The 27769-nt window shown below is 50.5% G+C and overlaps 1 protein-coding gene across 4 annotated transcripts in view; it reads left to right on the top strand.

Moving 5' to 3' along the window:
• GIGYF1 (GRB10 interacting GYF protein 1) overlaps window positions 1-27769 on the top strand; it is a 1784248-nt gene that overhangs the window by 1358525 nt on the left and 397954 nt on the right. For 3 of the 4 annotated variants that reach the window (XM_069645982.1, XM_069645992.1, XM_069645973.1), the window contains one exon: window positions 10511-10642. The exons of the other annotated variant lie outside the window; for it this stretch is intronic. In XM_069645982.1, coding sequence (XP_069502083.1) covers window positions 10511-10642 — 132 coding nt within the window. The remainder of the gene's footprint in view (window positions 1-10510; window positions 10643-27769) is intronic. 4 annotated transcript variants of the gene reach the window in all.

The following is a 27769-nucleotide window of genomic DNA, read 5'->3' as shown; positions in this document are numbered from 1 at the left end:
CTGTTGAATCGTGAACTGTTAGACCATGTGATCTTCGGCAACTGGCCCCGGTGTCTTCGACCCTGGCTCCGGCCCTTTGACTTTTGAACTCCTGTCTGAGTGTTTCTTGATTCTGCCTGCATAACCAAAATATTGCCTGTGATTTTTGCCTCCAACTCCTTCTGGGTATCTCAGGTGCTAAGTGTGTTTTTGCCCCGGTAGCATTTCAAGTCACGGATACGCGTTTGTTTAGTAGACCGAACTGTCAAAAAGTGATCGCATTCGTATTCGCGGTAACGTGTTTTTGTGCCTAATACCAGTTCATTCCAACACAGGTTACTTACCTTGAGACTTACTGTACAATATTTATAATGAATGGTTTAAAAATAAATGTACTTATATTTTTCTACCTGAAACCTTGAGTCAGTGTTTGCTTGAGTCACAGTAATTGTGGTCCCTTTGTGTAATCTCTGCTACTGCTCATATACTCTTGAGATAAGCCTGGCTGCTCCGCCACTGCTTCCACTTTGACATAGCAGAACAGCCTTGTACCAAAGGTAAAACTTGCATCACCACCTGTAGTCTTAATTGTGTGTAGTGGTCCCTAAGGGCACTGCACAGGATTCTGCCTAACAAGGACGACTGCTGCAACCATTGGACCGTTGGTTTGCCCAGTGGAGCCTTGCTGATGGTCCAAATCGCCAAGTTCATCTCGACAGAGAAGCCCTTCAAGGACGACTTCTTCCTTTGAGTTGGTAGGACCAATCAACCCATAAGCCACCTGGACATAATTCTTGGAGCTGGCTGTATTTTACGCAGAGTGCTGCAGGAAACAGAATAGCCAGGGAGAAGGACACCAGTTTGTGTGCTTGACAGCTACCGGAATCAAAGAATTGGCAATTTGCCAACTTCCTGACCAGTCCCCAGACGTCCTTCCTCTTGTCCCCACGACTGAGGCTTAGGAACAGCGAGATCTGCAGGAACTGCCAAGAACATAAGTCTTCAGCTGCATCTTTTTATTCAATATAAGGTACTGTGAAAACTCGACCGAGAGAACTTATCTCACTGTGAAAGTTTGTTGACCCAACATATAACACTTTCTTCTGAGAACTACTTCCAAGAACTGTGGCAAAGACTTTTCTGTTTATCTACCAGAACCTTTTTTACCTATACAAGACACTAGCCCATTGCATTGCACCAAGTCCTCTGGTGAACTCAAACTATTGGCACTGTTTTAAAGGCTTTATAGTCATTACGTCGAAAGTCATTAAATCGAAAAAAAAATCTTAAAAAAAATCGAATTTCTTTTTTACTATGTTTTTATTCGAAATGGGGGGGTTCCCCCTAACCCCCTTTATTTAATTTTTTTTGTTTCACCCCTTTTTCTTTAATCGCGGAACCCAAAAAAAGTATATTCGATTTTTTTTTTTTTTTTTCCGACATTTTGTTTTCGATTTTATTGTAATTCGACTTTAATTCGACTTTGACTGCACACCGTTTTAAAGTACCTCTAATATTCGTTTTTATTAAATTATGCATTTTTGCTCCTACTTAAAATGCTCTGAATGCCATTTTTTTCCTACTTCAAAGTAGTTTAAATGTTTCAGAACCGGTTAGTGTGAAGAATTGTAGGATATTTTTGTGTGATATTGATTGCCTCCTTTTAGTGAATGTTTTCTAAATGACTGTATAATATATGTAGTGTTTTACCAAGAAACCTTGAGCGTGTCTATTTGAATACTTGTAATTGTAGACCTCTGTGTAACCTCATTACAAGCTCACATTCCCTATTGACATAAGCCTGGCTGCTCAGCTCGTTACCAAAAGCTGTGTGGTACAGACTTATGCCAAAGGTTGGTTTTGCATACACCTGTAGTCCTAGTTTTGTGTAGTGGTCCCAAAGGGTACTGCATACAAACATTGCCTAACAGATGCCAATAGAGGGGTGCTCACGCCAATGCGTCCAGCACCTCAGGCTCCTCCGCTGGCGGTCCCCTACCGGCCTCCACCACAGCCTTCGGCTCTGGTCCCAGCCTCCGGCTCCCACCACTCCTCCACTGGTGCAGCCAAGGCCTTCCATGAACGTCTTGAAGCGCTGGTTGAGTTCCTGAGCATTCCTCAACCCGAGGCCGAGCAACCAGCACATGGGGTCCTTGCAGAAGTTATCACTACATATTATCCTCGCTAAAAATATTGCGTATATATGGTTGTCTGGAACGGCCATAGGCAATATTTTTGGGAGGGATAATTTTTGGGGAGCTGGGGTGTCCCCCGCTCCTTTAAAAATAATGCAGGGGTGTCCCCCGCAGGTTCCATGCCTTAATATCGCCACACACATATGGTGAGATTTTTGCGGGTATATTAACACATGGAACCTCGCAGAAGTCCTCACGCAACGCCCCTCTGCTAAAACGAGAATTCCACTGCAGACCAATGTAGTCGCCCTGACCAAGAAGGGTTGCCTCAAGCCCCCCACTCTATCCAGTTGGTCATTCGACGCCTGGACGCCAAATACAGGCAGATGGAGGGGGATACACTCTTGCTATCGGCCCATCCTCAGCCACACTCCTTTGTGATCGCTGCAGCATCACTATACTCCCAAGTCGGTCGTCCTCAGCCACCTCCTCTGTGGCGCTGCTAGGCAAGGAGGAGATGTTGGAAGCGTACGGGAAGAAACTCTATTCCAACGCGTCCTTGCATCTTCGTCAGGCCGATGCCATGCTGACAGCCGCTAACCAGAGGTTGTGGCGGGAAATTGCAAATTTCCTCCCAGAGCTTTCTACGCAGAGCCAATTGCGTTTCAAGGCGGGACTGGCTGAGGCCAAGCTGGTGGCCCAGGACATCATGGAGTCCACCGTGGCCCACATAGACACCTCTGGCTGGCCATCTGCATCGCCACGGACATGAGAAGAAAAGCCTGGCTCTGTGAAACTAAATTTAACCCGGACGTCCAGGAACGCATATTAAACCTGCCGTTCGAGGGGAGTGACTTCTTCCACTCCACCACAGACGAGGAGCTGGACAAAGATCCACTCCACCACAGACGAGGAGCTGGACAAAGAGAAAAACAGCTCACAAACGTCCAAGTCTTTATACTGACAAAGACCACGCTCAAATCGTACACCCAATCCACATCATGGAGCCATCATGATGCAGGCTACCAGCTTGCTCACGCTACAGTAGGTAAGCCATAGGGCTTAACCTTCGCATTTTCTTTATTCTTCTGCTAACGCCCACTAAGACAGAGGATCGTGCCCAAATAGCACATATTGCTGCCCGCTCTTCTTGGAATCCGCCTGCTATTTTGACAGTGCCAGTAACCTTTGTCCTATGCTGTGGCACCATTACAGTGCACGTGGCATCCACCGCCCCTATCTCAGTGTGAGCTGCCTCCGAGCTCCTGAGAATTAACACGAACAAGCAGCCGTGTGATTGGCTGTCCGCACCTTTTTCTCCATCCTATGAGCAACCGTGAGGCGCAAGCCGTCCTACGTTCAAAGGACTGCGTTTTAAGGACTACACCTGTCCTGTGCATTTCCTAAGCCGCCTATGCCGTTAGCCAGAACCCCTGGCCGGCTACCTCCAGACTTTGCTAGACCTCTTCAAGGTAACTAACCTCAGAGACATATCTAGATCTGTTTCAACTACATTAGTAGGTCTAAGGTGTTACCCACTATTTCTATGAGTGCACATACCCACCCTGAACAGCCCCGTGCACAATCTCCTCCGGGAGCCTCGCACACTGCTTTCATGTACCATTGCGCCCTCCAAGCTATCTTAATATCTGTACGCGCATGTACAACCACACTACACCAACGCTATGCCTAACGTTCCATGAGCTACTCGCAAATACACCTACTTGTGTTCTGTACCTGTGCTCTCAGCATATATGTACTGCATGCGCCTTCCCTCAGTGTACTTCTTGACCTTCTCTGCACGCAAGTAACTACTGTGGTGCTCCCAATTGCAGGCTCCATTGAACCATGCCCTACTGAGCAACCCCTTATCATTGCTGCGCACCATCGACTTCGGCCCGCGGCACGAACATGCCACGGTAGTCCTCACGAGCACCCACCACGATTTGCAGTGGAGCGTGCAGCCAATCGCGATTCACTGATTATTGCCTCGTGCCACATGCAACACTGCTTGACTTGCGCACATAGATGCATAGCACTTACTTCTCTGTAAAAACTGGCGGTCCAAGCATATAGTCACAGCGCCAAATTGCCTTGTTTATGCGAGTTGAACTGCCATGTTATTGCGCTCTGAATTTCTATGTTGCGTTCTGAATTGCCATGTTATTGCGCCTTGAATTGACCCATTACTACGCTTTGAACTTCACCTATTTGCAATTTGATATATAGGCTGTCATCCTCCCCCCACCTGATCTGCCTAGACCCCTTCACCCTAATCTAGATAGCATCTATATTGTTATACCTGCTCTCCTTATACAACTCTAGTTGATCTACAGAAAACGCTAACTGTATTATTCACCTTCTGTGCGATGGCCACGCTCGCATCCCCTGATATTCTCAGTCAGGATACCTATTTAGGAGCCTCCCCCTTTGTGATAGTATCCGTTCCACCCAATGCATCTAATATAGCCAGCTAGCATTCTGACCCCTCCTGTTCAAGGCATTATTGCAGGTCAGGACCAGTAACCCTGGCTTCCCGGCCTAGTTCAACCACTGAGAGAAACAACAAACTACATGCTAGACTCACTAAATTTTATGAGCCGCCTCGAAGATTCCTCTCTGACTCCAAACATGAAACCAAAGGCTATTATACTAGAGGACTTAATGCCCCAAACTACCAGTCTGTCCCTCCTGCCACCAAAAGTCCTACCATTCCCAGAACTAAGTCTAAACCAATCTCTCATACGAACTTCATATTAAAAACCGAGGCACATTCCTACAAAGGAGCTCTCCTCAACACAAGATCGCACATGCCCTTGATATGGCAGATCTAATCACTGAAGCTAAATTAGACTTCATTGCTCTAACTGAAACATGGCTACACAATGCAGCAGGTTCGTCACTAATGTTGGCCATCCCAAACGGTTACACTATATCCAGCAGGACCGGGTGGGTAACCGTGGCGGTGGCATTGCCATCATATCCAAAAAGCGTAGCTCTTAGGCTAGCCCCCACCCAAACCCTGCAATCGTGTGAATCCCTCACCGCCAGACTCCCCATAAATAACACTCAATCTCTCAACATCCACCTGGTCTACAGACCACCCGGCCCACTTGGGACTTTCGAGGAGGATCTGCACAGCTTACTAACCAACAATGTCAAAACAACCTCACAACTGCTGCTATTGGGTGATTTCAACCTAGGACTTAAAGATCCAGCAGACACGCATGCAACTACCATAGCCAACACTATCTCCTCACTCGGACTCTCACAAAAAGTCAATTCGCCTACCCACCTGAAGGGAAGAACCTTAGATTGGGTCGCCAATGTTAACTGTTCAGCGGTCATCTCCTCCATCACACCACTACCCTGGACTGACCACTCCTTGGTCTCATTTAATCTACTGACCTCCAGACCACCCACCATAACTGTGCCATTGGCACCACCTTGTCTAACAAGAAATAGGAAAAACATAACAGTGGATAAAATTATCCCAGCTATCCTTCCAACGCTAAATGCATTGCCAGACAATCTAGATCCTACCACACTAGTTCACGAACACAACAAAATTATGTTAAATACTATGGACAAAATAGCCCCACTTAAACTTCATATCAGTAAGCCCAAAACTCATCTAAACAAATGGTTCCCACCCGAACTCAAGGCCCTCTGCTTAAAAAAGAGAAAATGTGAATCCGCCTGGAAACTGCCCATCTAGCGAAAAGAAAGCCATTCTAACCACCATCTCACGTCAGTACAAAGCTGAAATCTGTCTAGCAAAACGGAACTCTTACAACAACCGCATTGCCAACTCCAACTCAAGCATGAAGGAGCTTTTCTCCATATTGAAGGAACTTGAGTCACCCATTGCCACACCCGACACCTGCACCAAGGATCAGACCTGGTGTTCAGATATCCAACAGGCATTAGCAAATAAATAACTTACAAAATAAAATTCAACTAAAAAGACTCCTTAAACCTTACCAACCCACCCACACCTCCCCCCAACGCTATACCTAGCACACAGACCAACACATTCTCCTTTACTAAAACTACCATCCTGGAGGTTGAGAAAATCATACTCTCACTTAAACCCTCGAACTGCAAAGGCGACATCTGCCCTGCACACATAATCAAGGATGCAGCCAGAGACCTACCGCCCTTCATTTCCAAACTCATAAATGCATCTTTTTCCTCGGGCAACATCCCCTCCAACTTAAAACAATCCTGGGTGCTCCCCCTCCTCAAGAAGCAGATGCTAGATCCTCGTATCCCCACCAATTACCGTCCCATCACCACGGTACCCTTCCTACTGAAAATCTTGGACAAAGTGGCCTATGTCCATATCCAAAAATACCTTGAATTACACAAACTACTAGGCTCCAGACAATCGGGTTTCCGCCCACTACACAGCACAGAGACAGCCCTTCTTGACCTGAAGACCCAAATAGATGATCTGAGGGACAAGGGAAAGACAGCACTCCTCCTCTTACTTGACCTCTCTGCGGCATTCGACCTTGTGGACCATAAGGTCCTTTGCAGACACCTGGACTCGGCAGTTCACTTCTCCTCTGAAGCCATCAGATGGATTGAATCCTTTTTGAGCGAGAGAACGATGAGTCTTCTCTCCCTCAGCACAGCAGACCCCTCTCCTATCACCTGTGGAGTTCCCAGGGCTCATGCGTCCGTCGCCCCCCTCCTACCCCCCCTCACTTTATACAACATCTTCACCAAACCTCTGTTCTCCGATCTGGACCATCTGGGTATCACCTACACCAACTATGCAGATGATACTCAGATTCTCCTCCCACTTTCAGGGGATCACAACAAGGACAGAGAGTTGGTGAACAGGGTGTATCTCATCATTCAGGCATGGATGGCATCTCATGGCCTATGCCTGAATGATGACAAGACAGAGCTTATCCTGGGTACACATGCCAATATTAACAAATTAGGCCTTGAATACGTCGAGTTTAATATAGACGGTAACATTATCAAAGTATCCAGGGAGGAAAAACTCTTGGCTTTTACCTGGATTCCACCATGTCATTCACTTAACAGTTCAATTCACTAGCATCCACCACCGCGTATACCTGCAAATTAATAAGAGCAGGCAGACCATTCCTGTCCAATGATAGCTGCATGATCCTGGCGAGAGCCCTCATACTCTCCAGACCGTAGTGACTAACATACTCTTAGTGCCCTTTCCTCCATACGTCCCACCAACCTCCCCCCTAAAGAAAAGTGTCATAAGGCAGCGTTAAATCTATTGTCGATGCGTCTATGTGTACTGAGGTGTGGCGCCGAAGGGCGGAGTCAGGGCAGCGCATGCTCCCAGGGCCGCACCGCTGCGTTCCACACCCCTGCGTGTCTCTAAATTTAAAGGGGAAGAAGGTTTTGTCTGTTGAAAAAAGTTCTGTCTCCCGCCCCTTGGATGGGACGCCCATGCAGTATGGAGAGAAGGGGACCAAGTACGTTAGTCCATACGGTGAGTAAATTAAAATTTCCGACACTGCCTGTTGGTCACTAGGTCCTAGTGACCCCCCTCCTACCACTGAGAACACTCATGCTCCAAGTACCAGGGAAAGACTTTTAAGGGATTAGGACTTTTTACCTAGAAAAGAAATAAGTGTTTCAAAATTACTCACTTGTAAAGAGTTGGTTGGTAACTGTAATTCTAAGAGTGAACAGTTACAAAAGTTCTTACTTACCTTGGATGTGTGATGCACTATTCCTAAACGTATGATTAACATCTTTTCTTCCTTAGAAGCTGTTTTGACAGTCTAATAGAAAGTAGATGTGAAGGTATATTACTCTCCTGTGATTAGGTTGTGCCGCTTCCCAAAAGTAAAGTGTTGGTTTCACCAGATTATTCCTGCAGGGTAATTGTATGAGTGTCCTCCAACTGTTGGCATCACCAGATTAGTCATTTGAGGATAATTGTACGAGTGTCCCCCAACTGGGTCTTGCTTCCCCTGACTTGCTGGTAACCTATCCAGAATAAAAGTCTGTATTCGGTTGTTGCCTCCCTAGGATAACTGGGTCATTCATTTTAACATTGGGTTTTACTTTCCCTGTGCAATCTAACCTAGAATTTGTTTCTGCCTACTCCCTTCATCATGGGATCTAAATTATTTACTGAGATGTCTTATGGGAGCTCTCTTTGAGCCCTTACTTTCGTGCCCTTTAAGGATGCTTGATGTGCGTTGAAAGCTTTGTGTGTTTTAAAAGATCCTGGTAATGCCAAGTATGGGCGCTATGGAGTAGAATGACATGGCATAGATTCTACAGTGTTAAGTATTAGGCTGCTTGGCATTAACTTTTTAAAGATGTAATGGGGATTTCGAACATTTGGCTAATGTATGGTAAAACAGTTTTTGTAAATACAAATAGGGGCTTCATACAACCTAGGCAATACAGAATCCTAGGCAATTCTCCTCTGAACAAGAGTACCAACAGCATCCCTAGACAAGTGTTTCGGTCTGGTTGGACCTCATCAGTAGGGAGGAGCTGTGCCTAAGAATAGTGAGCAAGCGGTCCACTTCTGGATTCCCCTAGTAACTTGGGGTGAGACCCGAAGTTACTTAAATATGCAAATTACTGAAACACTGCCTGGGGATGCTGTTGGTACCCTTGCTCAGAGGAGAATTGCCTAGCATTTCGATTCTGGACTGCCCCAGGGCAGGACAAAGACTGATATGTTTGGGATATTTCTTATCTGTGAAAGATGGTGAGCTAAAGACTCTGGGTAAGTCTCTTGTAAGCAGGAATAAGGTCTGGCAGAAAGACTCCCATGACCCCCTTGTTAATTTACAACAGTACCGGACCTGCTCCCTGGAGTCTTGGTCTGGAGACAGAAGAAATGGACACTGGATGGGAACTTGCAGCAGCAGTCTCCAGAAGTCTTCCAGCAAAAGGATTCTTCATGGTTTATCGTGGCTCTGTTGATTTGGTTCCATGTAATAATGTCGCCACAAAATCTCGCCATGCAAAAATATCGCCGAAAAATGGCCGTTTTTCTTTTTTTTTGTCCCTTCCCCATATATATGGTCACCCAAATAATATCGCTGCAACCTTTTCCCGGCGATATTATTCACGGCGACCATATATATGGGGATAATATTACCCGATACCGTTGATTTGCCACACTTTTACAGAAGCCAGATGAAGAATGAATATCCTTCGTCTGAGTCTCTTCACTCTCTCGGTCCTTCACTCTGGTAAGGGTACTTCACTGATTTGAATTGTGTCTCTGGAGGTCCAGTAGGAGTGCACCAAAGTTTCAGACGCAATAAGACTTTGAAAGACCATGCACCGCACACTGGCTCGAGGTTCCTGCGGATTGGCGGTTTGCACCCCAGCAAGATCGCAGCTTGTCGAGGGATGGCTCAAAATGCAGGTCTTTTTGAGACTAGTTGGCCTCACCAGCCTCTTGGTAGGAGACGTCCTCTTCAGGACCACCACATTGATTGGAAAGAAGGGTTACATAAGGCTCCAGTTACACAACAGGCTCGCTGGTTGCTGGGAATGGTTACTTCTTTAGTTACTGCATCCCCCTCTTTGGATTTGCTTCCAGTAGTTGACTTGTCTGCAGCTTCCAGGATCGGAGTATTTATCAGGAGCTACAGCACAACTTCTGCAACCTCTCCCTGCAGTTAGGACACCCAGCATACCTGTGGGAACTGGTTCCTTTCAGGCAAGATGAAGGACAATGGGCTGAAGAGGTTTAGACTCCTCCCTCGCGCTTACTGCCTTCTCAGACACACTGCAACCTCAGTGGGGAATACAAAGGATTCCCATTGAAGACAAAACTTCAACCAAGGCCGTTCCTACGTAGAATTGCAGAATACCTCCGAAACAGGCAAACGAGAAATGGATAAAAAAGAAGCCCACCATTCCAGCAGATTTGCAAGTAATTATTACTAAATCATAAAAGTAGTTTCACTGCCACCAGCCATTCATGTTCACTTGTAATTGTAACATAAATGTTACCAGGTAAGTGAGAAGGGGGGTGCAGTGTATCTCTCCAGCACTCCAGATAAGGTGGGCTTTGCTGGCTCACCATATAAAATGTAATGGGGATGAAAATAGAAAAGGTAATACACCGAAGTACATTAAAGAGAAATTAAAAAGAAGGCACTGCATTTAAAGGTTATAGAAAACCATAACTCCAATCACACACTATGCAGAGGCATAAAAAAGGTCACCCATAAAAAGAGTAAGACTAGGTGAGGGGGTGGGGCGGGGGGGAACGATTCCCACTCAACTAAGGACAAGGGAAAATAATCTCCACGTGGCACAGGTCAGAAAGATTTATCATAAATATAGAAATCTTACTTAAAACATAGCCTGAAGGCAAAACTAAATTGTATTTTTTTTAATTTATTTCTTCAAAGCTTCAAGAGCGTCGGGATGCAGAACTCAGGGCTAAGAGGGTGGCAGAGGAGGAGAGAAAGCGCCGTGAGGAGAAGCGACAGCAGGAAGAGCAGAAACGCCGTGAGGAAGAGGAGCTTTTTAGGCGGAAACAGGTAACACCAGTTTTTCTGCTTTTGTTCTCTGGTTCATCCAGCAAACAAGTGGGGAGTAGTGATGGTGTTTGTTTGACAAATCTGTAGCACAGATCCGAGTGGGATCAATGTTTTACAAAACACGTTACTGTTTGGAAAGATTTATTTTTAGGCAACTTTCCCTCCATATTCTATGGGACCCCAAACTTTTTACTTTTGTTTTTGTAGCTGTCCTGAGTTTTTACAGAGAGGTGACGGCTGCAACTTCACTACCCTGGCCTTTTGCTAATTTTCTCATGGGGAAACTGACGAGTCCTTCAGACTATCAGTACTGGGTAACACTTAACCTTGTCTTTTATTTATTTTTTATGTTTTTCTATAGCTTTTTGCCAGTGCACACTGCATCTTACAATGCAGTGTGGATATTTTACCACCCTAGTCTTTTACACTTGGGATTTGTGGTTACCTTTATGTGCCTAAAGACAAGCAGGTGGCTGCAGATACTTTTTTACCATTTTTGCATTCTTTTTAGGGTGCACATTCACGTTTGCAGCATCTGGCTACTAAATTTGGCCAGTGCCCTAAAATGGTCTAGCCACGAGATGTTTCACTTGTCAGTCGGCCATATAGTTGTTTGGACTTCAGGTCAGGAAATACCTTATATGGTCATCCATTCGCCCGGGAAAGCTGCTGTGTTCATAGGCTACTGCTGGCCTGATGTGTGGATGCAGGAATTGTGTGGGTCAGTCTGGCCACACTCCTCCTAAAAATGTCTAGGTGTGTAGGCTGAGTTGAAACCCACAGTGGTCCCTAATTGGACCACTGTTGGCTGTTTGAATGATGCAGATCCTTACCATTGGTGGGCTTGGACTTGCTTCCAGACAGTATTTAGGATAAGGAGAGGACTCCTGCAGCAATGTTTTCACATCAGCGGTGGAGCCAAGTATCCTGTATAGAAGATCCGTGGACAACTCCTGAAGAGTCCTAGTATCCCTTTCTGCATTTGGCCTGGTGAAGGCCTGCTGGACTACCTGATCTGCGAAGGCCTTCTGCGGTGCTTCAACCTTTGGACTGGGAGAATGGGGAGTCGCAACCTGTCTCAATGTCTTCTCCAGGATCCAGCTGTCAAGAGCCTTCGGAAGTGTGTCTGGACCACATATTGGACTGACTGTCTCTCCAGTGGGTTTCTCACCAGAAGCATTGCCGGTCTGTGTTTTCTCCCGGAACTTTGGTGGTTGTCCGCTTGAGCCACAAGTCGCCTTCCTACCACATTTCAGCTTACCAACATCAAGTTATCTTGTCTTGGAAGGTCATTGTTAAAGAGAATTCTCATTTCTGTGCCAATTCCCTTCCATCTTGGAGACCCCCTGCTCTTTTGCTGGACTTTAAGACTTTTTAATTTTAACCCTGGAGAGAGTGAGCCTTTCTCCAGCATGGGGTCTGGCATGGATTCACATGCTCATGAATATTCCCCGTCGTCAGGCTGGGAATCCTCGGTAAAGAAAAAACCAGTATCAGTTTTGTTTCTGATCTGTCTTTCGTAGTAGTAACTAATCACTGGTCTCTGCGTCATACTGACCACAGCCAATGACTGCCCTCTACCTAAGCCCCGCCTTTGGCAGCCATCTTCAGATTTTTACCGCACGTTCATGTGTTGGGATCCTCGTGCTATTGCTCTCGAGCGTTAGTGCTATTTTTTCACGTTTTTTCTCAAAAACTTCGTTTTTCCGGTCAAAAGAGCCTCAAGCTCCACCGACTCTCCATCCGATCAACGGGGACCCGTGTCGGATTCGTCTACGCCCATCAAGGGTGAAGATTTCGTCGAGCTACGCTTTTGGAGGACTCCAGAAGTTTCTCAGGCCCATCTCGGTCATGGCCCTGGAGAAGGGAAGCTCGACGCCCGGAAAGCTGTTCAGGGTCTGCCCTGGATGCCAGCTGCAGAATGTCTTTAAGGAAGACGAGCACTTCTTTGTCTTTACTGCCTACATGAGGACAAGACGCACGTGGAGAAGGACTGTGCGTTTTGCGGCAACATGTCGGAGCGGACCATGAAGGACCGCCATCAACGTCTCGCCAACTGGCTGGAAGGGAAGAGCCCGTCCGGCGAGAAGAAGAGGAAGAAATCCGAGCGGTCTTCTAAGACCTTTGAGGACGCCGCGGCGACGGGGGTCCAACACAAGGCCAAGCACCGCGAGTCCGCTGGCACCCTCCCCGGCACCATCAACCACGAGCCAACGCTCTGGGTCGGGTAAGAGAAAGGCCGAGCACCCGGCGAAGCTCCTGGAGAGGCCCCGGTCGAGCTCGAAGGCGGAGGGGGAGCGAGGCAGTGCCCCCCCCCCTCAAGAAGAATGCGGTGAGCACACCTAAGGTGGTGAAAGCCTTAATCCATCCGGCCAAGGCCTCTATCGAGACAGTCGCGGCGGCCCTGGCTCAGCCTGTGGAGGCTACACCAGTGGTGGCGACCTCGGGGCCCAGAGTCTCCCTGCCACCGCGGAGGGAGTCCTCTTTTATGCCCATCGACAGGACCCCCGTGAAACCTCCGACGGAGAAGAAAAAGGGGGGGCAGGAGGTCGTCGTGGATTCGGCCTCAACCTCTGAGGAAGAACTGATCGAGGTCTTAAGCCGCGGCATTGGCGTGGAAGAAGACCAACCCGTCGGGAGGGATCCCGACGCAGGAGACGACGACATCGTCGAGGGTACCGACGGGGCCCCTGACCGCCCGTCGGACTCCCCTCTGCCAGCGCCGCAAGACAACTCGGCGGCCATTTTGTTGGCTATACAGTCCTTATGCTCAGAGATAAGGACGAGACTGCCGTTACCAGTGGAGGAGCCACTCCCGTCGGGGGACCCGGAACCAGGCCCTTAGGGCAGCCCCCATCCTTAGAGAAGAAGGATTCACCCTCCACCTCCTTTTCAGCCGTCGCGCCCCGTTCAGCCCTCCTCCCCGTCCACGACTCGAGGGGATGACACGGGGACTGACACGGCCGAGACGGGCACGGACGACTAGGTGTACGACGAGGATCTGCCGTGGTCACCTCCCACCCGGGCTTCCCCGCCCGACAAGATTGGATCTTTTCACTCCATGATCGCCAGGGCATCCGAGCTCTTCCAGCTCTGCCCTGAGGAGAAGAAGGAAGGTTTCCTTTATCAGCGGCGCGAGGCCAAGAGGAAGACGGTCCTCGCGGTACCTCTGCTGGACGATATTTGGGATGAGGGCCTTGCCCTCCTCAAGAACCCATCCACGACGCCGGCTAGAAGAGGCCGGTACGAGAAGTACCGGGTCCCGGACGCGGCCCCCCTGTGCCTCCGGGCACAGCCTACCCCGGACTCCGTCGTCTCCGCGGCGGCCAGGAAGAAAGCGGTGGGGGGGAGCCGCCTCCACGGCGAGGGAAAGAAATTGGACACGATGGGGCGCAGGGTCATCTCGTCTGCAGCGACGACGATTAAGGCGGCCAACGCCTTAGCTATCGTAGCCCGCTACGACAGGGAGCTGTGGTACAAACTGGCTCCCCTGCTGGACTTCCTACCGGACGACAAGAGGGCGGATGCCCTGGAGATCTTGCAGGAAGGTGAGGTGGCGTCGGACCACGCCATCACGATTGCGACGGACATCGCCGACACTGGATTTCGCCAGTTGGGCAATGGCGTGTGCCTTAGGCGGCGTGGATGGCTCAAGGCTACTGACTTCCGTCAAGACGTACAGACCAGAGTCCTGGACATGCCGTTCGAAGGGAACAACCTGTTTGGGAAAACAGTGGACGATTCCCTTCAAGCCATTAAAGCGGACACGGAGACGGCACGGGCTCTCGGGGTTCTCCAGCAACGGCGGCCGCCCTTTCGGAGCGGCGGAGGCAAGGGCGCCGCCAAAGGTTCCAGCGGCGGATTTTCCACCTACCGTCAAGCGGCCCGTTCGTCGTCTCAGGAAGCTTACAGGGGACGAGGCAAGTCAGGCGGACCCCGCCGTCGTCGCCAAGGAGGTCAAGGCGGCAAAGCCTCGTCTAAGCAGGATTGAACCGGCCGTGGGGTCGGGCCCCCACCGAAGCACCCCGGTGGGAGGCCGGCTGGCGAGCTTCGTCAGCGTGTGGGAGTCCATCTCCACCGACCGTTGGGTGCTGGACGCCCTAGCCCAGGGTCACGCGCTCGAGTTTCAAAGAAGGTGACCGCGCGTCCCCCCTGTGGCCAGGAAAGAGCTTCAGGTCCCTCAGCTTCTCCTGGAGGTAAAGGCGATGCTCAGGAAGGGCGCCATCGAACTCGTCCCAAAGAGGCTTCGGGGCTCCGGAGTTTACTCAAGATACTTCCTCGTGAAGAAGAAGACGGGAGGATGGCGCCCCATCCTAGACCTACGACGGCTGAACAAGTTCATCAAGGCGCAGAAGTTCCCGATGGTCACCCTCCAGCACGTCCTGGGTCAGCTGGAGGAGGGCGACTTCCTGTCGTCGTTGGATTTGGAGGATGCCTACTTCCATATTCCCATCCTAAAGGGGCACCGAAAATTTCTCAGGTTAGTGGTCCAAGGGGGTCACTATCAGTTCAGAGCCCTTCCCTTCGGTCTACGGTCGGCACCCAGGGTATTCACCAAGTGCCTTGCACCAGTGGCGGCGCAGCTGCGCCGAGAGAGGATCCACGTCTACCCCTACCTGGCGACTGGCTCATCCGAGCCAAGACGAGGGAGCTCGCCGTGGAGCACACGGCAAGGACCGTCCAACTTCTCACGGACCTGGGATTCTCCGTGAACTACGCCAAGTCCCACCTGGTACCCGCGCAAGTCGCACTGTTTCTGGGAGCGAAGCTCGACACAGTGTCCCTTCTGGCCTCCCTGTCGGAGGAAAGGACCAGGGCCATCCTGGGCAAGGTACAGCGGATGTTGGTTGCCGACGCGGCCAAGGTGAGGTCCATCAAGTCCCTCCTCGGAATGATGTCTTCTTGCATCTACCTCATTCCCATGTGCAGACTCCGGATGCGCCCGTTGCAGGAGTTCCTGGACGCGCGCTGGATCCAAACGACGGCCAACTTCGAGGAGAGGATCACACTCGACGAGAGTTTCCGACGAGCGATCCGGTGGTGGGGCACCCGCGCGCATCTGACGGCGGGCATGGACTTCCAGACCCCAGGCCACCAGGAGACAGTGACCACGGATGCCTCCCTGGAAGGGTGGGGAGCGCACACCGGAAATCTACACGCGAGAGGCCTTTGGCTCCCGACGGAGAAGTCCCTCCATATCAACGTCCTGGAGCTACGTGCAGTGTTTTGGGCCCTCAGGTCCTTCCTTCCGTCCCTCAAGGGCAAGGTGGTGAGGATCTTCACCGACAACACCACCACCATGTTTTACATCAGGAAACAGGGCGGAACCAGGTCCCCAGCACTGTCCAAGGATGCGCAGGACCTGTGGCATTGGGCCGTCGCCCAAAGGATGTTTCTGGTGCCGTTTCATCTGGCAGGGATAAAAAAACACCATTGCCGACTCACTCAGCAGGGAGCTGCGCTCGTGCCACGAGTGCGAACTAAGGCAGGATCTAGTGGATCGCCTCTTCCGACGGTGGGGCACACCCCAGATCGACCTGTTCACGACGGCGACGAACTCCAAGTGCCGGAGGTTCGCCAGCAGGTTTCCCCAGCCGAGGAGCATGGGCGATGCTTTCTCGTTCCCCTGGGAAGGCCTGTTCCTATACGCGTTCCCTCCACTGCTGATCCGGCTCATCAACCAGCTCAAGAGGTCACGGTGCAGGATGATCCTCGTCGCACCTGCGTGGCCGAGGCAGATATGGTTCCCGGACCTTCTGGACTTGTCAGCATCCCCGTCAATCAAGCTGCTAGTGGACGTGGATCTGCGCTCCAGGGAAGGAGGCGCCATCCTCCACCACGACCCGAAGTCGCTGAACTTGCAGGCCTGGCTCCTGCAGCGCTAGAGTTTGGAGGATACGACATACCGGCCGACTGCAGAGAGGTTCTTGCAAAGGCCAGGGCGTCCTCGACTCTTAAATGCTACGGACACAAATGGAAGAGGTTCTCTGTCTGGTGCCACGCACAGAAGATTAACCCTCTAAGGATTACGGCTCCCCAAGTGCTGCCGTACCTGTTGACGCTGGCCAAGGCTGGACTGGCACACGCGTCCATCAAGATTCATCTTGCTGTGATCTCCCGATACACCAGAACCACGGCGCGGACGTACTTGTGGTCTCATCGTCTGGTGAAAGAGTTCATGAAGGGACTGTTCAGATCGTTCCCGCCGGTGAAGGCTCCGGCCCCGGCGTGGGAGCTCAACGTGGTGCTGACCAAGCTCATGGGACCTCCGTTCGAGCCTCTGCACTCGGCCCCGTTGAAGTTCCTGTCGTGGAAAACAGCGTTTCTTGTGGCCATCACCTCCGCACGACGAGTGGGAGAGATCCAGGCCCTATCTTGCAAACCACCATACTTGACTTTTCACGACAAGAGGGTGGTGCTCAGGACGCACCCCTCCTTCATGCCCAAGGTGCCGTCGGACTTCCACCTCAACGAACCCTTGGTGTTGCCTGTGTTTTTCCCGTCGCCTTCGTCGCCGGCTGAGAGGACTTTGCACTCGCTTGATGTGGCTAGAGCGCTGAAGTTCTATGTGGACCGCACAAAGTGTTTTCGGAAGACGTCACAACTCTTTGTGAACTTTGGACCTGTCAATCAGGGGAAGGCTCTCTCGAAGGCTTCCATTTCCAGATGGCTCTCCGGCTGTATCATGTACTGTCATCGATTGGCAAACCGACCGCTGCCTGGCCGTCCGAGAGCCCATTCCACCAGAGAGATCGCAGCTACCACGGCGTTCCTTTCTGGTGCTATATGCAGGGCTGCTACGTGGAGGTCGACGCACACCTTCACGAAATTCTACTGCATCGATCGGGATTCCAGGGAGGAGTCCAGGGTCGGCCAAGCAGTGCTGCGCAACCTGTTCGCCTGAGGTGAGCCTGGTGAGGAGGTAAGATTGCTTGATGTTGAGTTTGATGTAATGCTTAATGTTGAGCCTTTGCCACCTCCCTTGGTTGTGCATGTGTGTACTGCTATGTATTCTTTATTCATGAGCATGTGAATCCATGCCAGACCCCATGCTGGAGAAGGAACAAGTTACTTACCTGTAACTGTTGTTCTCCAGCATGGGTCTGGCATGGATTCACATGCGAACCCTCCCGCCTACCCCTCTGCGGCTCTTCACTTGGTCATACTGCCACTTCACGTGCTTCCAAATCTGAAGATGGCTGCCAGAGGCGGGCCTTAGGTAGAGGCCAGTCATTGGCTGTGGTCAGTATGACGCAGAGACCAGTGATTGGTTACTACTACGAAAGACAGATCAGAAACGAAACTGATATTGGTTTTTTCTTTACCGAGGATTCCCAGCCTGACGACGGGGAATATTCATGAGCATGTGAATCCATGCCAGACCCATGCTGGAGAACAACCGTTACAGATAAGTAACTTGTTCCTTCTTCTCACTCATCTATTTTGATTTGATTTGGATTATGTTTCCTTTGTTGTTGGAGTCTGACAAACTCCATAGGCATCTACTTTTTGTATGGTGACACACAGCACTTTCAGTGCAGTGTAACAGGGAAATCCTTTAGCTTTGGCTTAAATACCTTTTCTTGTGAGAACTACTGTTTCCAAGAATAGTAAAGTGAAATTGACTCTTGCCTTTTCTTTCTGTAGATCCATCACATCACATGTGGACTGCGGGGGGGGGGGGGGGGGTTACTTAACCCTTTGTCTACTTACTCATGTAAAATTTATCATGTTACACTCACCGCTTTAAATGGCTGGTGGCAGTGGTTTAATTTTCCTACAATTGTACGTTCCTACCGCAGGATGAATCCTCAGCTGCAGTATAGCACCCATGAAGTGACCATTGTGTCAAAATGGTCATGGTCTTCTTACTCTTATGTCCCGTCCCCTTTCCTCCATACTGCATGGGCATCCCTCGCGAGGGACTGGAGACGGAACCTTTTTTCACCATCTAGAGGCACGCGGAGGCACGGCCCTGGGAGCATGCGCTGCCCTGACTCTGCCCTCCGGCACCACACCTCAGTCCCCTTTTCCGTGTCGACGGGAACGGGCCGAATTCACCAGCGCTCCTGGGTTTGGCTTCGGCAATGTAATTCCACGCGCAAATTCTTCCTCTCTTTCTTCCGTCGTTTGTTTGGAGTCATCGCGGCACTTGACCCCGCACAGCAAGCCATCGCGGTCCTATTAGACGCCGAGAAAGCATTCGACTCTGTCGAATGGCCATATCTCTTCGCAACTCTCACACAAATGGGCCTAGGGAGACTCTTCATTAAAATGGTATCACTTCTATACAAGGACCCCTGCTCTTAAATCACCCTAGGCAACACTAAATCCCCCAGAATCCAACTAGAGCGCGGCACCCGTCAAGGCTGCCCTTTGTCAGCACTTATATTTGCTTTAATCATGGAACCTCTCGTCTCCAGATTACGAGTCCACCGAATTAATCGAGGCCTTACCTTGGGCCCCCATAAGTTGATAGTCTCCCTATATGCGGACGACGTACTGTTGTTCATCAACAACCCCCAAATTAACCTGAATCCTATCATGCGTGAGGTGATTCTCTTTAGTGGGATCTCCGGGTTGAAAATCAACCACTCCAAGTCAATAATTTTTCCATTGACAGTGGCTACCACTAGGTTCCATGATGACCATGGATTCAGGTGGGAGAGTACCGGGGTCCGCTTTCTGGGCATCCTTGTGTCGCTGAACCACGGTGAAATATTCAGTGACAATTACGGGAAGGTACTCCAATCTATTAACGAACGTATACAGAGGTGGAAATCGCTCCCACGAACACTCTGGGGGAGAGTCTCACTGGTTAAAATGATGATCCTGCCCAAACTCCTATACCTATTTACAAACATACCCCTAATACTACCACGTTCATTCCTCCAAAAAATCAGAAGCCTCATTATAGAACTCGTATGGGCCGGTAAACCCGCAAGAGTCACTTACACCACGCTCACTCTCCCGGTGACACAGGGGGGCCTTGCCCTTCCCGATGTAGAGAAATACTACTGGGCCGCACAGGCGCAATTTCTAAGCCACTGGTATGCCTCTGACTATGTCCGCCCACATGTACAGGTTGAGCGCGCCTTGGCCTCACCCAACTTTCTCACAGCGGTCATTCTCAGCAATCTACCGGTACCCTACACTACACTAAACACGATGCTATCATCCTATGCCATCTGGAAGACAATTGCTCGTAAATACGAGATACATATAAGATACTCCCCGCTATTGCCCATTAAATTTATCCCTGGCATACCCCTGACCAACGAAAAGGTGTTTCTGATTTGGCTGGGTAAAATCAATATACTCTCCATTGGCGACCTTTTCCCAAACGGTTCGTTCCTCACCCCACAAATGGTGAGGGAAAGGGGCGGCGTCACCTCACTCGACATCTTTATTTACTTCAGATTACGACACACCCTACAGACCCTCCTCCCAACATTCCCCAAACAACCACCGATATGGGCCCTTCTTCATAATGTAATCCAAGCTAAAGGGGAAGGGAAATTGGTCTCTACAATATATAGATCACTGATAACCGATACAGTGATCCCTGTCCTCAGAGCAAAACACCGGTGGGAGAGAGCCATTCACTCCTCAATCCCAGAGGATGACTGGACGTACGTCCTCCGGCAAACCCAAAAAGTCGCCTTAAACACGCGCCTCAAACAGATCCATTTTAATTTCGTGCACCAAACGTACTACACTCCTCAATTGAAACGACGACACCACCCTGAAGCCTCCGACCAATGCGAAAGATGTGAGGCCTCCCCGGCAGACTTCATCCATCTTGCATGGGAATGTCCTGGAATAGCCCGATTTTGGTCCGCGGTTCTGCAACACATGGGTGAGGTCATTGGAGAGACCCTGGCTCCCTGCCCGATGGTTACACTCCTGGGTCTGACCAAACAGCTACGGGCCCCGGTGAGGAGGTTGGCAGCACTGCTCCTGGTCCTTGCGCGCAGGAGAGTGGCACTGACGTGGGGTCGTGGACCACTCCCCACACTGGAGGCGTGGAAAAAAGATATCCTCTGTCAAGATATGGACACTGAGTTTATAAGGACACTCCCTCTCCACGCACGCCCGCCTGATATTTGGGGACCCTACATCACTCATCTCCTATCCTCCACAGACACCACGAGTTCCCAACTACAGGGCCCTAGATAGCCAATCCACTCAACCATTTTCCATTTCCTTACCCAAGCCGTATGGATAAAGAACTGTTCCACATGTTGACGCCCACGATAACCCTGCTACCCGATAAAGTAACTGTGTGGATTGCTACATGATTTAAGAACAGTGACTATGCATGCTCAAACTGACACAAGCTGTTTTGTTGTACTTGTTGAAAATCCAAAAATAAAGTTTAAAAAAAAAAAAAAAGAATTCTTCCTCTATTTCTTCTTTTGTCTTTTTTCAGTAGGCACTCGGTCCTCAGACACCACAGCTCCTCCCAGGCACATTTCGACTTCGACTGGGTTCATAGGTGCCCATCCTGCAATGGGCCCTTCCCAACTTCAGAACCCCACGCCCTCTGTCTACGTTGCCTTGGACCAGACCACGCTTGGCAAGCCTCTTCGGCGTGCGGCTCGCTGTCCTCGAAAGCGCTGAGGAACAGACAAGACAGGTGGAGGGAGCTCTTACAACGGTCTCCTTCTGAGGATATCGAGAGTTTTATGAAGAATTGATCCAGGCCTGAGGTAGGGCCTATATTTTCATCTGCACCTCGCAAGGGAGACTCTTTCCCAGGGAGACTCCTACGTGGGAGGGGCTGGTCTGGTCCTTATACCAACTTTCGCACCAAGGCTGCTACAGCTACTGGCTTTCAGGCTGAGGAGTCATTGGATCCTCCTGGTGCCAAGGTTAAGGGGCCGCTAGGCTCTATTACCGGGCTTGCGCCCGAGGGGCTTTGCCCTTGTACCAGCATCATGGGCGAGGGGCTACACCCTGTTATGGGCAGCACGTCCGAGGGGGCGCCTGAACGCAGCTCTAACGAACCCCGTGTCGAGGTAGATGCACCTACCGGGCAGGACCCCGAGAAGCGGGACAAGTCGCACGCTGCTCACATAAGAAACTTGGCAGAGGCTTGCACCAAGGAGCCGAGCAACACGTCACAGCCACGTGGTAGGCAGCTCAACAAAATGGCCGAAGTGCCAGAAAAGCACACCCGTTCGACGCCTCTGCAGGACTTCGGCGAAGAACGAGTATCAAGATGGGACTGGCATCACCCAGGTATGTGGCTTACGGCCTAACCTTCTTATGCGCAAGGTTGTTTTCCCTTGCATCCGTATGTACAGGGTTGCCAGCTGCCTCTAGCTACCCCGTCAGTCCCCTCCTCCTCGGCCATCGAGGACCGGATCTTTGAGAGGTTCCTCAGCCTCATGAAGTCTCCACATATGGGGGCTGTCATCAAGGACGCAGTCAGGGAAGTCCTTCCCGCTGTGCTAACGGTACCACAGACGCCTCCGCCGACGCCTTTGGCCCTGGTGCAGCTGGCTCCTCCGCAGGTGGTTCCATACCAGCCCCTTCCTCAGCCTCCAGCGGCAGTCCCTGTGCCCCTGCCTCCGGATAATCCCCCTCAGGATCCCCCAGACCCTCGGGATACTGATGAGGAAGAGGATCCTGACACGCCATCAGCCAGGGCCTTCTACGAACAGATCTTGGGCCTGGCAGAGTACCTAGGCCTCCCCCAGCCCCAGGTAGAACAGCAGGCAGAGGACGTCCTCGCTGAAGTCCTCACGAGGTGCCCTTCTGCCAGAACAGGAATTCCAGTGCAGATGGAGGGGGGATACACCCTAGCTCTCCTCCCATCCTCAGCCACACTCCTCAGTGATCGCTGCGGCATCACTATACTCCAAGCCTTGTCCTCGTCATCAACAGCACTGTTGGGCAAGGAGGAGAGGATCTTGGAGGCATGCTGTAAGAAGCTGTATTCCAATGCTTCTTTGCACCTGCGACAGGCCAACGCAGATGCCATGCTGGCAGCCGCTAACCAGAGATTATGGCGGGAATTTACTGACTTCCTCCCGGAACTCCCCTCCCACAGCCAATCACGCTTCAAGGCGGGGCTAGCTGAGGCCAAGCTTGTGGCGCAGGATATCATTGAGTCAACGCTAGCACACCTCTGGACGTGCCATCTGCATTGCCACGGACATGAGAAGGGTGGCCTGGCACTGGGCAACCAAGTTCAACCTGGATGTCCAGGAACGTAGACCTGCCGTTCGAGGGCAGGGACCTCTTTCACTCCAGCACAGACGAAGAGCTGGACAAGATGAAGAACAGCTCTGACGGCTAAGTCTTTATCCATTCTGACAAAGACCATGCTCAAAGCATACTTCCAGTCTCAGCAACGCTCGGATAAGGGTCGCTCATCTGGAGGCTTTTGCGGCTTCCACGAACGGAGGTCCAGGCAGCTGGAACGCTAGCCGACCCCTAGTCGGCGCAAGCATGAAAAAGTTGGGGGGGTGCAAGGGCTTGTTCCAGTCCCCCTCCTCCGCCCCTGCCTCCGAGGGTAAAAAGTAATGACGGACCCACTCGGGTCCACGCATCGCCAGTGGGGGGGCAAGCTTGCTCTTCACTCACACTTTTGGCAACAGAACTTTGCGTACCCCTGGATCCTGTCAGTAGTCTCCTCAGGGTGCCGTCTAGCTATTTCTGCCTCTCCTCCCTCATCTCCCGCAAGTTTGGACAGCAACTCTTTTGGCGGTGATTCGGTCGCTCGTCCTGAGCCAGGCCAAGGAGGAAGTCCCAGCATCCCAGCAAGGATCAGGCTTCTATTCCAGGATCTTTGCCATTTTAGAGAAAGAACCAAGCTGGCCTGAGAATTGTACTGGACCTTTCCACCCTCAACCTCTCCTTACCTCGCCAGAGGTTCAAGATGGTGACACCAGCTTTTATTGCGGAGACATTATGCAGGGAAGACTGGATGTACTCCCTGGATCTGAAGGACTCGTATCTACATCCCTGATCTAGCAACCCCATCGTTCTTTCCTCTGGTTCAGGATCATGGGCTGCCATTTTCAGTACCAGGTCCTCCCTTTTGGCCTCAATTCGACCCCAGGGTCTTTACCAGACTCATGAATGTGGTGGCAGCCCTCCTCAGTGTTAGGCAGAATCCTGTGCAGTGCCCTTAGGGACTACTACACACAATAAAGACTACAGGTGGCAATACAAGTTTTACTTTTGGTACAAGCCTGTACTACTATGTCAGGGTGGTAGCAGTGGCAGAGCAGCCAGGCTTATCTCAAGTATATATGAGCAGTAGCAGAGATTACACAAAGGGACCACAATTACTGTGACTCAAGCAAACACTGACTCAAGGTTTCAGGTAGAAAAATATAAGTACATTTATTTTTAAACCATTTGTTATGAACAAAACACGTTACCGTGAATACGATTGCGATCACTTTTTGACAGTTTGGTCTACTAAATAAACGCGTATCCGTGACATGAAATGCTACCGGGGCATACCCAGAGGGAGTTGGAGGCAAAAATCACAGGCAATATTTTGGTTAGGCAGACAGAATCGAGAACCACTCAGACAGGAGTTCAAGAGTCAAAAGGCCGGAGCCAGGGTTAAGTGACACCGGAGTCCTGTTGTGGAGTCCTGTTGCCGAAGATCACAGTCAGACAGTTCACGATTCAACATAGCCAAGAGTACTTCGATATTGTCAATGTTCGGAAACAAGTTATAAGGAGGAGGGAAGACGAGGGCAAGTCTTGAAGATGAAGAAAAGGAGGTCACTCAGTTTCCCCAAGCAGAACACAGTACCTTATTCCAATGGTGCAGCTAGTGCCCTGGCAGTTGTTCCTGTTGGTTTTCCGCACACCCACGGTTCCTGGAGCTTCGTTGTGAAGGACGTCTGAAGGGGGTCTGCACCACACAGGGATGAGGCTGGCAGCAGCGACCAGGAATAAAAGGTACGCTCCTTAAAAACAGGAGAGGCTCTTCAGATGGCTATCCTGACCACTACAGCAGGGTGCAGCGATTTCGACCAAGGAAGAGGATCCTCTGGCTGTGGAAGATGAGCTGTTTATCCCCTCAAGGCTCAAAGGAAGAAGACTCAAGACCAGATCTTCTCGAGTCGTTGAAGGGTTGATAGCTCAGGACTGCAGCAGGGCTTCACTGGGACGGGGTAGTTGCAGCAGTCGTCGTTTTTTCTGCTTCTCTTTGGTTCCTTGTAGTTCCAGTGGCGACTCTTCCCTCTAACCCAAGAGACCTGCCTTTTTATGCGCACACCCCCATTCACACAGCCTGGCTGTCAATCACCCAGCTAGGGGGGTTGTCCAGCCTGGACAACCACCTCATCCAATCATGGCAAAGTGCAACTTGGGTTTCCTAGGATACCCTGTGCAGGGGGTGACTACACCCCTCCCACACATTCAGCCGACCTAGACACCCAGGCGCCTGGTGGAGGGCTTCTGAGCAGAAGCCTGCCAAAAGACGGTGAACAAAGAAGGCAAACTTAGTTTGCCGTGCAAAGTAAAACACAAGAAGGACTTTAACAAAAAGAAATGGCGAATAAACCCAACCGGAGCCAAGAGAAAGACAATATGGTGAAGCGGGTTTATGTTCGAGGCTAATATAATAGCCAAGAACAATACCACGTTTATCTAATATAATCGCGGTAGAAAAGTTAGGGTAGATACCACTGCCACCAGCCAAGTCTAAATGTTAAGAGCGAAACAATTCTCTAGGAGGTACAGATAAAAAGGGATTCGAATTAACCCTTTCCAGTACTCCATGGAAGATGGGGTGTACTGGATCTGTGGTAGATTGACTAGGTAAAGTTAATGGTAACTCCAGAGTCCACAATCACAAAAAACAGAGAAATATACTTGCCAAAACACAGGTAGGAGTGGGGGAAAAGCTCACACTCTTACCAAGTGGAAAAAAATAAACTCCAGAAATCCACCAAAGCTGCTCGGGGACTCACTAGGTGAGGGAAATTAGCCATAAATGAGAATTCTCCCCAACACTCAGGGCCTCCATATATACCCCTACCTAGACTGGCTTGTCAGGGCTACATCTCAAGAAGCAGTTCACCACTCCTCCCAGGTACTGATGAACACGATACACCACTTGGGCTTTTCCCTCAATCTCAGGAAGTCACAGCTACAATCCACGCAGTCTTTGACCTTCCTGGGCCTCATCTGGGACACGCGCTCTGAGAGGGTCTTCCCCTCGGAGGAAAAGATCACGGCGATCAAGAGGGCCAAGTTCCACTTTCACAGCCGAATCGCGACTTCGGTTTGGTGGTACCAGCATCTACTGGGCCTTTTTGCAGCAGTACTACTGGCCGTCCCACACACAAGACTAGGATGAGAAAGATTCAGCTCTACTTCTCCGCGTCGTGGAACCAGGAGAGGGGATGGCAGGCCGGAATCATCAAGATTACCACATCTCTCCACCTGGACCTCACATGGCGGTCCGAAGACTGCAAACCTGCGACAGGCAAGCCCTTCAGGCTCCTCCCTCGAGGGCTGGGGAGCCACCTTGGAGGATCTCTGTCCACGGCACGACCCGTCGGGAACAAGATTACCACATCAATTGGCTGGAACGGAATGCCTTCTGGTTAGCGCTCAGAGCCTTCCTCCCACGTCGACCAGTATGTACTACATCAACAAGCAGGGGGGGGGGAAGAGACTAGGTCCCCTGCCCTGTGCAGACTGGCTATCAACATGTGGGAATGGGCCTTGGAGAACGATATTGTCCTCAAGGCAGTTGTTGGGGAGAATTCTCATTCTATGGCTAATTATCCTTACCTACTGAGTCCCTCAGCAGCTTTGCTGGATTTCTGGAGTTAATTTTTTCCACTTGGTAAGTGTGTGAGCTTTTCCCCCACTCATACCTGTGTTTTGCCATGTGTATTTCATCTGTTTTTGTGATTGAGGACTCTGGAGTACAGCACTTCAGTAGCCCCACACTTTTGTGGTGCACAGCACCTTCAGTGCAGTAACACAAGGTTGTCGTTTTGACTTTCCACCAGCTCCATGCCTGGGACTGACTACTGTCATTAACTTTACATAGTCATTTAACCACAGATCCAGTACACCCCATCTTATATGGAGTATTGGAAAGGGTTCATTAGCCTTTTTTTATCTGTACCTCTTGGAGCATTTTCGCTCCCTTAACATTAAGACTTGGCTGGTGGCAGTGGTATCTACCCTAATTTTCCTACCGTGATTATATTTCATAACGTGGTATTGTTTTAGGCTATTTTAGTAGCCTAGAACTTTAAACACGCTATCCCAAATTCCTTTTATTTCGGCTACGGTTAGGTTTAATCGCCATTTCTTTTGTTAACATCCTTCTTGGGTCTTTCTTTGCGCGGCAAACCTGGTTTGCCTCCTTTGTTCGCTGACCTGGCGGGCTTCTGGCCAGAAGCCCTCCTTTGGCATCTGGGTGTCTAGGTGGGCTGAATGTGAGGGCGGGGTGTAGTCACCCCCTGCACAGGGTCTCCTTGGAGACCCAAGTCGCACTTTGTATTGATTGGCTGAGGTGGTTGTCCGGGCTGGACAACCCCCTGCTGAGTGATTGACAGCCATGCTGTGTGAATGGGGGATTTTGGCATAAAAGGTAGGACTCTTGAGCTAGAATGCAGAGTCGCCTCTGGAACTACAAGGAACCGAAGAGAAGCGGAGAAGAAGACGGCTGCTGGAAACCAGAGTCCAGGTGAAGCCCTGCTGTAGTCCTGAGCTATCTACCCCTTCGACGAGTAAGAGAAGATCCAGTCCGGAGTCTTCTTCCCTTGAGCCTGGTGGGATCAACCAGCTTGTCTTTTCTTCAGTCAGAGAATCCTCTCCTGGGTCGAAATCACTGCTGTGCTGTAGTGGTCCGGATAGCCATCTCCGGATTTAAAGAAGCGCACCTTTTAGTAATTGGTGTCCTTTTCGCTGCTGCTGGCCTCATCCATGTGTAGTGCAGATCGCTCCAGACATCGTCCTTCTTGTCCCCACGACTGAATCCGCAGGAACCGTGAGTCTGCAGCAACTACCAGGTACAACTGCCGTGGCACCAGCTTTTCTCCAATGGAATAAGGTACTGTGCACACTTGGTCATTCTCTCCGTCTGACCAGCTGGAATCGGGGTGAACCCCTTTCCTCCATGAAGAT

This window comes from Ambystoma mexicanum, chromosome 1p (assembly GCF_040938575.1).
Source record: "Ambystoma mexicanum isolate Mex_15411 chromosome 1p, UKY_AmexF1_1, whole genome shotgun sequence".
Taxonomy (NCBI): domain Eukaryota; kingdom Metazoa; phylum Chordata; class Amphibia; order Caudata; family Ambystomatidae; genus Ambystoma; species Ambystoma mexicanum.
This window is presented reverse-complemented; position numbering and strand designations above follow the sequence as displayed.